This window comes from Miniopterus natalensis, chromosome 1 (genome assembly GCF_054644295.1).
Source record: "Miniopterus natalensis isolate mMinNat1 chromosome 1, mMinNat1.hap1, whole genome shotgun sequence".
In the NCBI taxonomy this organism is placed as follows: domain Eukaryota; kingdom Metazoa; phylum Chordata; class Mammalia; order Chiroptera; family Miniopteridae; genus Miniopterus; species Miniopterus natalensis.
In genome coordinates, this window is record NC_142081.1 from 42,476,410 (window position 1) to 42,491,029 (window position 14,620).

The 14,620-nt window shown below is 35.0% G+C and overlaps 1 protein-coding gene across 2 annotated transcripts in view; it reads left to right on the forward strand.

The window, feature by feature from the left end:
- Positions 1-14,620, forward strand: part of HERC1 (HECT and RLD domain containing E3 ubiquitin protein ligase family member 1) — a 166,443-nt gene that overhangs the window by 86,218 nt on the left and 65,605 nt on the right. For both annotated transcript variants that reach the window (XM_016208584.2, XM_016208583.2), the window contains exons 26-33: positions 4,764-5,032; positions 7,015-7,230; positions 7,862-7,982; positions 8,221-8,458; positions 8,614-8,807; positions 12,080-12,235; positions 13,160-13,266; positions 13,798-13,908. In XM_016208584.2, coding sequence (XP_016064070.2) covers positions 4,764-5,032; positions 7,015-7,230; positions 7,862-7,982; positions 8,221-8,458; positions 8,614-8,807; positions 12,080-12,235; positions 13,160-13,266; positions 13,798-13,908 — 1,412 coding nt within the window. The remainder of the gene's footprint in view (positions 1-4,763; positions 5,033-7,014; positions 7,231-7,861; positions 7,983-8,220; positions 8,459-8,613; positions 8,808-12,079; positions 12,236-13,159; positions 13,267-13,797; positions 13,909-14,620) is intronic.

Below are 14,620 nucleotides of genomic sequence, written 5' to 3' on the forward strand. Positions count from 1 at the left end.
TTAATTCAAGCAAAATATTATTCAGACAAGTGTTTCTGATGTACCAAATGCAAGATAGTTTATTTTCATACCTCCCTGCTCCTAAGAACATATGTTTTGTGTGACCTGGCAGCTATCCCAGTGCTAAACATATTCTGGGTGTATCTGATGTCATTTTTCTATTAAGAACAAGTATCATGTTCGTGTGTGTAAAGCAATAAATCTTGTCTTGAAATCAGGAAAAAAAGAATAACCTAGAATTATTAACCCAGTGTTGTTAACCTAGCATTATTAAGAATAACCTAGAATTTGAGTATAAATTACTTAAGAAAATTAAGATAACATTTTAAAATTACTATCCTCATATTAATAAAAACCTATTTAAAATTACTATCTTTGAGTTGCTACCTGCTCAAAAATTTTTAACAGTTATCCTATAAGTAGATGTGGATTTCCTGTAGTTTTAGATTTAAGTAGATACAAATTAATTAAGCCATTAATTCAAATTTTGTCTATAGATAAACCACCTTCTCCAAAAAGCTCAAGGTAGTACCAAAACCTATTAACTTTTTGGAATTTTATTTTCTTGAAAACAGAAAAGCAAATACAGGACCTCATGGGAAAAGTTTTTTTGTTTTTTAATTATCCATTAAGGAAGTTACAATAGGGAGGCAAACTAGTTATGTAACTTTTCATGATATCACTTAATGTGGTACCAATTTATTCTAGTAATTATTGCGTTTTTAATATTCCCAGGGGAAAATTTTGCTGATGGTTTTGTTCCTAGGAATAGATGACTAGAAAATAGGATTCTATTTCAGAAAGGGCAGCAAAAATATTTTTTAATCTCATGAATCCTAGGATCCCATGAATCCTAAAACTTGTGGATTAAACAGTGAAAATGTATTTTGAATTTGAAATGAAATTGCTGCTTCTCTCCTCACTCCAGTTAATATTTCACAGTTGGTCCAAGCTTTTGGTCCAAGGAAGCAAATATGGTAGAAAGGGGTAGAGTAAAGTGAGTTCTTTAGAAGCATCAAAGCTAAATTCTAAAACCAAAAGTGTTATAAATTACTTTAAAGAGAGACAGGTGAAACATATTTCTGCTTAGCACCTCAGAGACAATAAGAAATTTGTACTCATTAAACACTTAAAAACTACTTACTATATGCCAGGCATTGTTCTCATCACTTCAAACATATTAACTTATTTAATTCTCATAACAACCTGTCAAAATTCTTGACAAAACTTGTTAAATATGTTTTGGTACTTTAATAAATACTTAAAAGATACGCTATGGTTGTGCAGAACTGGGCTCCTCCTTTACTGAAAGACAATACCACTTTGCAGATACTTAACTTTAGTTTTCATATTTAAGCTGAAGCTAATACAATAAAAATGGTGGGAATGCCAAATCAACAATTTAAGAAGCAACATACAGCATTAGATTAATACAACATGGTTTGATTTTCCCCCCCACCGTGGTTCTTTAAATATAGGGTTAGGGTTTTATCACTAAAATAATACTGGAAACATTTATCAACATGTGTGTTTTGTGGTGTTACATCTATGTGTGAAATGCTGTTTTATCTCTGCATTTCAAATTAGATTATATAAAGAGGAGTAAATGTAAATGTTGTCATCTGTATCAAATTTCTCCTTTTGTCTTCTGATTCTTGTGTGGTAGTGTATTTACTCCTTTTTGGCCAGTTGAGCCCCAGAAAAAAGAAGAGCTTCAAGCAAGTACATGATGGCATGTTTAATTTTTTTTCCCCTTTTAGCTTGCCTACATATTTTATGGTTTATAAAGTATGTATTGCAGCTCTGCCATGTTCATTTTGAAAATTCCATTTAAGAACCAAAGTTGTAAGGACAAGTAAACAATCTCAAAAATTTCTTGTTGGACTTTTATATTTTCTTTTCATAGTAGGTGACTCTGAATTAATATTAAGAATTGGGCTTAGTCACAATTACTCTATAGAAGCTTTTGATATGCTCTTCAGATATAGTATTTCCTATATTCAAATAAAAAAATATATAGAATAAACCAAAGTTACCAGGTTGTTATAATTTTTTTAAGAATTTAGAGTTCTTTCATCTCTCATTTTCATAATGTTAAGTTTTTGCGTTTCTAAGTATCTTTGACGTCAGCCTAATGTTTTATCCTAATGCTTTCAGATGTGTCTTTTCTATTCTTTCTTATATTTTATTTATGCAGTTTTGTTTGGGTCATATACCTAATAAGTTGTATACTGTAAATTAGGGGTCAGCAAACTATGGCTAGTGGGCCAAATCTGGCCTGCGTGCCCCCCCCCTTTTTTTGTGTCTGTGTAAATAACATTTTGTTGGAACACCGCTACACTCATTTGTTTGTGGCTGTTTCCATACTACAACAGCAGAGATAAGTCCTGCAACAGAGACTTTCATGACCCACAAAACCTAAAATATTTACTGCCTGGCTCTTTACAGAAAAAGTTTGCTGACCTCTGCTTTAAATTGTAGAAGAGGATTTAATTTGGATATTGGCCACCCACTTCATAGAATATTTTGGAGTACATTAAGGCAATTCACTATTTGTAGATTCTTTACAATCAAACCTTAGTGTAGGCAGGCAATTGAAATTTCCATGGATTAGTGATTTGTGAGTTGATTGGTAATAGGAATATGTAAGACAACCTCCCATAAAATTAAGGAATTCGTATTAATAATTTAGCAGATCAGTTTCTTTGAATATCTCTTTCCTCAGTTTCAAGGAAATTGGACAAGATAATCTTTAAGATCTCTTTTACTTTGGTTCTAACACTAACTCATTGCATATTTTTTTCATTTTGAAAAATAATTTGTAAATGATAGAAAACAGAACTTTTTATTCTGAAATTCTATTAGTGAACAAACAAGCTCAATGCAGAGAGCCAACAACTGTCATAAGTTAAGGATACATCTAGATCCTGAATACGGGGTGCTTAAGAAAATGGAAGATGATTTTTTTTTTTACATTAACCCCGGCTTTATTCTTTAAATATTTTTAATTTAATACATTATACATCTGTGATATTATTCTTTGGAGTTTTACTCTTTTCTATTTTACATGAAAAAATATTTAGCTGTGTAATTTGGGGAAATTTTCAGATTGGTTATTTTTCATGTTCAGTAAAACTGAATATTCAGCATTTTTTAATTTGAAGAATTCTTGCTAAAACATGGAAGGCATATAAACCATTATTCTTTGCCATTCTAAATTATTTAATAGAATGCATATAATTATTTTATAGTTACTTTATATTATTAACTGCTTGTTACGAATTTCTGTGTTTGATTTTGCAGTCCTGGGGTTTTACTGAACTATTTTTAATAGTTCAAAAATAAGTTATGCAATTAATATTGTGTTAGTTTGTTTTCTCTGTGGGCATTAGTGCTTAAGTAGTTTTCTTCCTAAATCTTTTCCATCTAGTTATGTAACAAAATTTTTGTAATGCATAATTTATTGGATACTTTAAGATACATTTCTAGTAGAGCAATTTGGTATATTCGCGTGATAGGATATTATACAGCACGCAAACAAATGAACGATGGCTCCATGCAATATAATATTGAATGGAAAGAGTATGTCCTATATATATAAAATGATATTTTTTAATAAAGTATTTAAAACAAGTAAAACTAAACTTTATTTGTTTTGGGATATACATAAGATAAAACAATATTTGATAACAATAAAACCAAAGGAATGATAAACCCAGGCTTAGGGATAGTAAAAACCTTAGGAGGAGATAGGGAGAGATAGATTGAAAGAGGAACAGATAGATACAAGTTACTGTTAGTTTTCTAGTTCTTGTGTTCACATTTATTATAAATAAATATAAATACAAAAGCAGGCCGCGAATCAATCAATGAAGAGAGTATATCATGAGCCAAGGATTATGTATCTGAGATCAGTTAAATTAAAAAAGACAAAGCTTGTAAGAATTGGACATTTATATATTTATTTAAAGCTAATATTGCCATATGACTTGGACAGTTGTATTCAAACATATTAACATTTTTGCTGTCTGGCAAAACTAATGGTATTATATTTTGTGACAATTATGAACCACTTGATAATTTTATATAGCTATCATTTTATGATAAACTTACTTATTCTTGTCTGTGAAACTTTGCTTCTTCTATATAGGAGTTTCACAACATGCATAAGTATACATATGACACAGTGAAAGTGTTCCTTATATTAATGAAACTCAAAGGGTGATGTTTGTGTCTCCTTTTTGTGTAAGTTTACTTGCCCTTCTATATTCATTTTTTGGAAGCGTTTTATTGCAGATATGTAGACACGTTACACATTCTTAACTTACTTTTTGCAATGACATGTTAAATCAGGTGAAGTCCTATTACTAGTACGTCTTACCAGCAGTGTCCTGAGTGCCTAGTTCCTTTTTGTTCATAAATGATGGTCTGGTTTACTACTGCAGAGCATTTTAAGCTAAGCATTTTGAGAGCAGCTTCTGCCTTTCCTTTTCTTGTGGCAACATGTTGCTAAAGCGCTTACAGAGACACTGGTACATCAGACAGGGCTTTCCCTTTATTTTCTTACATTGCTATAGTTTTTGTTTGTTTGTTGTTTTTTACCAAAGCATTTTGCTCAGATTCACTTAATGCATGCATGTATTCAAACATAAGTATCCATTTCTCACCAGTTGGTATGGTAGCAGCACTCAACCCTCATCTAGTTTGAGATTGTATGCTCTACTTTGTTGCCATTGATGCATGTTTGTTCTGTTTGTATGTAGGTCCTATGCACAGTCAATTGGAATCCCTGAACGACTCTTGGGCTCGCCTGAAACATAGCAGAGACTGGTTGTGCAACTCCTCTTACTCCTTTGAGTCTGATTTTGACCTTACCAAGTCTTTAGGAGTTCACACTTTGATTGAAAATGTTGTAAGCTTTGTGAGTGGAGATGTGGGTAATGCCCCAGGTTTTAAAGAACCAGAGGAAAGTATGTCTACAAGTCCCCAGGCCTCCATCATTGCAATGGAGCAGCAGCAGTTAAGGGCAGAAGTAAGTCTTTAATATTTACTCCTGTGAAGGACTTTGGAAACTTAAACTGAACCACTGAATGTGCAGTTATAGGGAAAACTTTTTTTCTTCTACTCCTTGCCTTCCCTTTGCTCTGCCTGAGCTTTTTGATGTCATTATCTTAACTATAACAGCATGATATTTTGTTTGAAGTGAACAAAAGTGCATTTTTAATTGCCATCTCTTAGAACAAGATACTCTAATCATAAGTCTTTAATTGTCTCCTAGAAACTAGAGTGAGACTGGCTGATGACCATATAGATCTCAGAGCCTCCCATTTTTTACCTATTTATCTTCATTTAAAAAGGGTTAAATTAGAACACCATAGTAATAATGGTGAATGCTAAATTAGGGAGCAGACCTTTAAGGAGACACAGGATGTCTGCATAACCTCAACGTATCTCCCTCAAAATATTTATTAATTATTGTGGTTTTAACATGTCCACAAATTCTTTGATACTCATCTCTATGGGAGCTGGAACTTAACTCCTCCTCCTCTTGAGAGTAAGCTGGACTTAGTGACTCAGGGCTTACAAACAGTATGAAAAGGGAGAAAAATAGTAATATTATGTTGCGGAAACATGGCAGACATCATCTTAACCAAGTGATCAGAAGTAACATTACCAGTAATAAGATCGTGAAAACATGTAACTCTGATAATGTTATGAGAAGACTTTAAAGTATTCTTCCCCTAAATCCATAACTCTGGTTCAATCATGAAAAAACATCAGGCAAATCCAAATTGAGGGATGTTCTATAAAATACATGAACAGCTCTTCCAGAGTGTCAAGGTCATGAAAAACAAGGAAAGAGAGAAACTGTCACAGACTAAAGGAGATTAAGGAGACATGACAACTAAATATAATGTGATTTCCTGAACTAGATCCTGGAACAGAAAAGGGATATTATGAGAAAATTGGTGAGGTCCAAATACAGTTTGTGGTTTAGTCAGTAGTGTTGTTATACCAATGTTAATTTCTTAGTTCTGATAAATGTACCACAGTTATGTAAGATCTTAACATTAGGGGAAGCTAGGGGAAGATATACAAGAACTCTCTTCCATCTTTAAAACTCTTCTTTAATGTAAAATTTAAAAAGGGGGGTTAGGCTGATTGACTACAGTGGTAGATATTATCCTCCTAGGAAAGATAGAGCCAGAAGTTTAAGAGAATCAGAGAGAAACCTTTCAGAAATACTTTTTCTCACTTATATGTGGGATATAAAACTAAAAGCAACAAATGAACAAACAAAAACTCATAGACACAGACAACAGTATTGTGGTTACCTGAGGGAAGAGAGTGGAAGGATAGTAAAGGGTAATGGGGGTCAAATATATGGTGATGGAAGATCTGACTTTAGGTGGTGGACACACAATGCAATACACAGATGATGTATCATAGAATTGCATACTTGAAAACTATATTATCTTATTAACCAATGTGACCCCAATAAATTTAATTATAAAAAAGAAAAACTTCTAATTCTTGAACTAGGGTATCTATTCTGTATAACTTTATTATAAATAAAGGAAGCAATAACTATACTACCTCACAGTTTTGAAACCTTCCCATATATCTCCTCATGAGCATCACAGTAGCTTTATGAGTAGGTTACATATAGTACTATTAGCCCCATTTTACATAAGAAGAAAACGGAGACTCAGGAAGTTGTGTTTCCTAAGGGTACACAGTAGGTGACAGAGTCTAGCCTTGAAACCAGGTCTCCTACATCCAAATTTACTTTTCACATTGTACTGTGTAGCTTGTTTTGTACTATAGTATGCTTATAGAGTTTCTAGAGATATTTTGATTTTTTAAAAGTTATAATAAATGTTCATCTTAATAAAATCGATTCCTAAGAAATGTCAGAATTTTCTGTGATATATATTGTCTGTGACATAAAAGTTCCCTTGTGTCTCAGTTCAGTGAAGAACTCTAAACTATGTTTATTTTACTTTTCTCAAGCTTCGTTTAGAGGCACTTCACCAGATCCTCATTCTGTTGTCTGGAATGGAGGAAAAAGGTAGCATCTCTCTGGCTGGAAGCAGGTCGAGCTCAGGCTTCCAGTCACCCACACTGCTCACATCTGTGAGGCTGCAGTTTCTGTCAGGGTGTTTTGGTTTAGGCACTGTTGGACATGCAGGAGCCAAAGGAGAGAGTGGCCGATTGCATCACTATCAGGTAGGTGACGATGACACCTTGCAGTATATTCAGGTTTTAACTGTCTTTTTACAAAATCAGTATTATAATGCTAAATTTTTTGGTGTTTAAGATTGAAATTTTAAAATATAAAGACTTTTACATGACTCTTAAAGATATCTCGTTTGTTTAGTTTCCTGAGTAATAGTATTATAGTTGGGGTTAGGTGAGCCATGGTACTGTTGTACTTTTAGATTCTCTGCTGGCTTAGTTTTATTAACCCTTAGCTAATTGGGTGGAGATAGGTCTAAGTTGAGATAGGGCGTTTGGGAGGATGGGTTTTAAGAATTTACATTTTAGACTTAATCATTCTGTCTAAATTCTCTGATTGCTTGGGGAAAATTTTTTTTTAAGTGTTGTCTTTATGTCTTACATATTTCTATAGGAATATATGCTTTGTGGGAAAGGAGAAAGATTGTATAGAATCAGGAACTATCAATTTAAAAATAAATTTATTTTAAAACTTATACACTGAAATGTACTAAATAATTAAAAACCACCATAGGACTCTAGCAGATAGGTAGACTTAGGATAAAATGCTATTATTACTTTTATTTGGGAAGGAGGTGTTATTGTTGCTAATAGAAAAAGTAAATCTTTATGTGTAATTCAGGATGGGATCAGAGCAGCTAAGAGAAACATACAGATTGAAATCCAGGTGGCTGTGCATAAGATTTATCAACAGTTGTCTGCTACCTTAGAGAGAGCCCTGCAAGCAAACAAGCATCACATTGGTGAGTAACTGCCCCTGGAAATACAACATTCAGGTTATTTTGGCCTGAGGTTATGCTACATAGTTAACGTTCTATACCTTGTGTTTGACATTAGTAGATCAACTTAACAGGTAAAGAATAAATATTTGAAAATGTAGTAGTATTCCATGTTAGTATTTATATTTTAGATTATGGTTCATTTTAGTAAATGCTTTATTTACTTCAAAGAAGATTCTCAACTGTTTTTCTTTTTTTTTAGAAGCCCAGCAGCGTCTCCTTTTGGTTACAGTGTTTGCTCTAAGTGTTCACTATCAACCAGTGGATGTTTCTTTGGCAATTTCCACTGGTCTGCTAAATGTATTGTCGCAGTTATGTGGCACAGACACTATGCTAGGACAGCCCCTGCAGTTGTTGCCAAAGACGGGTGTTTCTCAACTTAGCACAGCTTTAAAAGTGGCTAGTACAAGATTGCTCCAGATTCTGGCCATCACTACAGGGTGAGCATTGTAGATGTCTTGGTAGACCTGTGTTGGGTCTGGTCTTTTCATGTTTTAGTAACTTCACTTTTCCCCTAATCTCCTTTGTATGTTTAATTATAACACTTGCCCTTCTGTGTTATTGCCATTTATTTTCTTCCTGTTATTTTATGTAGGACCTATGCTGATAAGCTGAGCCCCAAGGTAGTTCAATCCTTGTTGGATCTACTCTGTAGTCAGTTGAAGAATTTGTTGTCCCAAGCTGGTGTACTACTTATGGCCTCTTTTGGAGAAGGGGAAGGAGAAGAGGGTGAAGAAGAAGGAAAAAAAGTTGACTCTAGTGGAGAAACTGAGAAGAGAGATTTCAGAGGTATAAACCTTTTTCTCTGTCATTATCTACAAGCATTTATTGAGTCCCATTGGGTGCATATCATTAGGATGTCTACTTCTTTCTGTTGTGGGCATGAAAGGATTTTTATTTGTTCATTTAGAAACTCATTTTCTTTACAAATGCGTATGATATAGATGAGTTTCTGACCGAATCTTCTTTTGTTAGAGTCCATTAAACCTGATATGGTGACCATACTGCTTACTCTCTGGGTTCAGCCTCTCCTTGGCTGTCCTGGCTCTAGAACCTATAGGTTCTAGGTGACTGATTCCCCCAGGCTATATTTTCTTAGCATCTGGTCCTGACAACCCAACCCATCTCGAACCACACTTTTGCCTTAAGTATTCCCCAGGACCAAGGGTTTTATTATTTGGGAACTGGGTTAGAATTAGAGGAGTTGAACTTCTTGTTAGTCTGGTTGACCTGTTCCCTAGTCACTAAAAAAATTCTTCATTATCCTTAGCCGTCACAATTTTTGGTTGCTGAAATATGATTATCTGCTCACAGCTTTAGAAAACAATAGTGAACATTGTATTTCAGTTATTTTAATTAATTAATTAAACCCTGAATAGAACCTCCACATATGTCTGTTACGTAATTAAGGGAATAAAGGTCTAAAATTGGTTATTTATTTTAAAAATTTTGTGAAACTACCATGTCTTATTACCATAATAAACTCTGGGAGCCATTAAATTCTTTCTGGATTAGATAGATAGATGAAAGGAAGGAAGGATGGATGGGTAGATGAATGACCAAGTTAACCATTCTGTGCCCTAATTCCTTCATCTATAAAATAAGGATAATATAACCAATCTCCTAAGCTTGTTATGAGTATTAAATAATTTAATGCATGTAAAACACTTAGAGAAGTGTCTGTCACATAGTGAGAGCTCAGTGGATATTAATATTGGAATATTATAATATTCTAATACCTATAAATTGTATGGATAGAGGGAATTGTACAGATAGGGTGGATAGAGGGAATACCTTGGGGTTACAAAAATAATAAACTATTGTCTTTGTTCTCAAGGGGTAATAAGGGAGGCAGACATGTAAACAAAATAATTACAGTGTAATACAGGAAACTCATTAGAAATAGCTAAATCTCTTAAGTCAGAATCTAGGAGGTTGTATGAGTCTGATTAAGGACTAGCGTTTAGTTTCAGAGGCTGAACCTATGGCACGTTTTTTCTCCCTATTCATATAGAGAGTACTGCGCTTATAGAAAAAGCATGGGCAGACTCAAAAAGTATGATAAAATAAAAACAAGCATTTTATGCCACCTCCTGTTTTCCTGTGATCTAGTGGTGGATACAGGGTTGTTAAGGTGATAGTTTCTCACCACTCTGTGCTGAATATTGCACATGTGGATAGCAGGGAAGACATAGTGGAGTTACTTCTCAGCCTATAGTTCCCCAACAAAACTGGATCCTTCCATATCCAGGAAAGAATGAAACAGTTCTTCTGTGAGTGAATCTCAGCAGGTGGAACAACAGACTGAATCCACATCCACTCCCCTCAGGTCATGCTGGAGAGAAAGCCATTGCACCTCTTGATTTATGGGGGTGGCTGGGAGCGAGACTGATTGTAGTCAGTGCTAGCCAGGTGATCAGAGGCAGGCTGCCCTCTATAATTCTTAACTGAAAGGTGTACCCTTCATTTCAAATGTACTGTTGATAATGAAACACAAACTGTATCAAGTTCTGTCAGCCAGCTTTATATGTAATGCCTCCAGGCTTTAATTAATTTAATTAACTTAGTGTCTTGTTATAGAAATACTTGCTGGGAGTAAGGATGGGTGGGGGTAGAATGGATGCCTCATAAAAAAGATTTTCCCAGGGATCTCCACCAAAAGAGAAGGCTTCATTGAACTAGATTTTGAAGGAATCTAGTACTCAGGACAGGCTAGTAATTTTATATTCTTCAAACTAGTATTATAAAAAATATTTGCTTATTAACATTTAAGAAAAGGAGAGGTAGATGTTGTATAGAAGAACTATAGAGGAGTTCTTAGCTTTTTATCTTCTATTGTCCATAGCAATTTAGCTCTGTCATAGATTTGCATACCCATCTCAGTAAAACATAAGTCCTCTAATTAATTACTGTCCATCTAAGAATGCCCCTTGGTGGTGGTGAGGTGGGAGCAGTCTCCTTTCTATCACAAGTGACTTGTCTGCATTTTCCTTAATTTGATATGCCAGGATCTTCCTGAAAGAAGTGCTGTATATTACTTGTTTTCAAATTGTTACGATTTTCCATGCTTTAGTGCCACTTAGGGATTGACATTCTGGGCAGCAGCCCCACTGGCACACATTCCCCTGGTTCTTAATGGGACTTTGCCAGGATGAGGAGGTATGAAAGGTGTTGGATGATGAGAGAACACGGTGTGTTACAGGAAGAACAGATAGTTCTGTCTTCAAAACGTGGAGGATGGAGGGAAACAGACAAGAGAAAGGCTGGTGCTGATGCTCGTGGAAAAACTGGGGCATTTGGGTAGGGCAAGTTTGTGTGAAAAACCTTACAGATTGTGAGCTCAGGCAAACAAGACTCAGGTCTTCTTTGTAGAATCTGAAAAAAGTTTTTTTTAGAATGTGATTCTTTGATTGGTGGGGCAGAATGGGGGGATCATGAACTTTTGAAAATGTGATTAAATTTATGAACTCTCTCACTAGTCAGATACACATATATACACAATTTTTATACACCTCCCTCAGATTCTATCCAGTAGAACTCTAAACTTGGGTAGAGAACTATTTTTTTTTTTTTTTTTAGAATAGCATTAAAAAATATATACAAACCAAGTACACATACTTTATTCTAGCAACACAATGTTGTACACAGATATAAAAGATGTTTTAAGTTTGGCTTTTTCTTTTTTTAAAACATATCTTTATTAATTTTAGGGAGAGGAAAGGAGGGGGAGAGAGGGAGATAGAAACATCAATGATGAGAGAGTCATGGATTGGCTGCCTAGCCCGCAACCTGGGCATGTGCCCTGACCGGGAATCAAACCCTGATCTCCTGGATCCTAGGTCAATGTTCAACCGCTGAGCCACGCCCGGCTGGGCAAGTTTGGCTTTATTTTCTGTCTTTTCCTCATTCTGTTCTTTAAATTTTTAAACTTCAGCAGCAGACAACCTAGATTTTAAATTTAGGTTGCTGCTTACTGCACTCTAAATGTAAGTTATTTGATATAAGGCTATTTCCTGTTTGTTGGCTTTTGGTTGTAATGTAAACTTGTCTTCACTCTTCAGCTGCTCTTAGGAAACAACACGCAGCCGAACTGCATCTGGGAGATTTTTTAGTTTTTCTTCGCAGAGTTGTATCTTCAAAAGCAATTCAGTCGAAAATGGCTTCTCCAAAGTGGACAGAGGTGCTTCTGAATATAGCATCTCAGAAGTGTTCTTCAGGTATATTACCTTTGTCTTGCTTTAGAGTATTTTTATTTATCACATGTGTTTTATTCAGATAATGTAAGGCTTTAACAACATTGGATACTTGACCTTGATTTCAAGACTTTTTTTTCTTGTTTACTGAGTAGTTATTTGATGAAAAGAAAACTAATTTTAGGAGAAAAAAATTGATAGAAATTAATAATAGTAGCCCTACAGAAGATCATGGATTGAATTGAGGACTTGGCCCTGTTTGTTCAGATTAATGTAATAAAAATAAGCAGAAAATATCCTGTTTCATATGATAATTTGGCACAGATTTTGACCTCACTTCTTGGATTATCAGAATACAAATCTGAATTTGTCCATTCTCTCTTATCATGATATGATTTCTGTGCTTTGCTTACTTTAGAAAAGTATAAGTAAGTATAAACTGCTTATTCCCATTAATCCTAACACTCTCTCTGAGGCAGTCAGGGCATGGTGGACAGAGAAGAAGCAATGAAAGGGTATGAATAAACCTTAGCTTTAGAGATAACAGACCTGTTTAAAATTCTACCTTTGCCTCTACTGAGCTCTGTGGCTTTGGTGAAGTTACTTAACTTTTCTGAGCCTCAGTAAAATCAGGATATAATACTGTATGGTTTGTGAGGATCAATAGAGTTAATAATGTATATGAAATCTATAGCACAGTAACCTGGTACAGGTAGTTATTATAGTGCTGTTCCCTTTATATATACATAAAAACTGAACTGTAAACATGAATATTCATATACCTTGAATGGGTATGGGATGAGTCCAGAATTATTGTGATTATAGATTGAGGTGCAGTCCATTCCACCCATAAATGCTTAGCAGCCTTGATTTTTTTTTTCCAAGAAGCTCATTTAAACTTTGAATTTAAGTTACATTGATAATAAAAAAATGTCTTTCCTCCCCCAGGTATTCCTCTAGTTGGTAACTTAAGAACGAGGCTCCTTGCCCTTCACGTCCTTGAGGCTGTGCTACCAGCTTGTGAATCTGGTGTAGAAGACGATCAAATGGCCCAGGTTTCTATTTTTAAAGTTGTTAGAAAATGTTTTTGACATCCACATGATTCAACCAAAATCTAAACTTATAGTTTCTTCCGTTGTAAATGTGTCATTTATTCAGTAGCAAAACTTCCACGCCTGAGATTCCTTTCCTAATAATTTCATCTCCAAGCAAGGAGAAAGAGAAATTAAATAATGGGGTGTAAGAAGGAGGGGAGAGTGAATACTTGCAAGGTCAGAAGGAAAGGAAAATCTGTGAAATTTCTCACTAGGTTTGGGCATCTACAGAGAAATGTGTGAGGTTGCATGGTCTATTCAGAGATCTACATAGTGAGGCAATATGAGGGCAATGGAACCTACTTTCTAGTGAGTTAATGATCTTTCTAAAAAAAAAAAGATATTTAACTTACAACTACCCAAAGTAACTGTAGGACATCGATATAATCAAATGTCACATGAGACTTAGTATTACAGTTGGATGATTTTATCTTTTCTAAATTTAGGATTACCCTTTACAAATTTTATTATTCTTTACCCTTCATTAAATAGGTTGTTGAACGCTTATTTTCCCTTCTCTCGGATTGTATGTGGGAGACACCCATTGCTCAGGCCAAACATGCTATTCAGATAAAGGAAAAAGAACAAGAAATAAAATTACAGGTAATCAATTTCAACAAAAAGATATTTTTAGACAGCACAAGTTAATGTCCTGTCTCTGGATTCCTTCTCCTTTGAGGGACCTTGTCCTATCAGTTATTCCATTTCCTCTCTACACTCAGTCTCTCTCTCCACTGCTTCCTTCCCCTCATTTTATAAACACCTCTCTTCCCACCCTCTCAAGTCCTTTTTATATTCAGGAAGCCTTCCTATCTTCTCTATTGTCTTTCATTGCTAAGCTTCTCCGAAGAGTAATCTTACACATGTTACAGTCATTTCCTTGCTTCTCATTATCCCTTCAACCCTATCTTCCATCAAAGCATGGACATTAAATGACAAAGGTAAGTGTTAAGTGCTAAATACATTATAGACATTTTTGTCCAGGCCTTACTTGACCTTTTGAAACTCTAGCCTTCTATAGTTTTCAGAACACTACCTTCTCCTAGATCTTCATATATCCTCTGCCAATTCTTGATTCCTTCTGGGGGCATCTCTTCTTTGCTGCCACTTTCTCCTTGCCTTCATCCCAAACTCTGATGTTCCTCAGGGTTCTGTCCTTAGCTTTTCCAGCAGTCTTAGTCACACCTACCTACATGCATTGCCTTCCAAATGGAAATGCTAGCCCAGGTGTCTCCTCCTCAAACCTTTCCCCCTTTCTTCCTGGCACCACCATTTATCTAGCTTTCCAGACCTGAATTCCTGGGAACTCTTAACT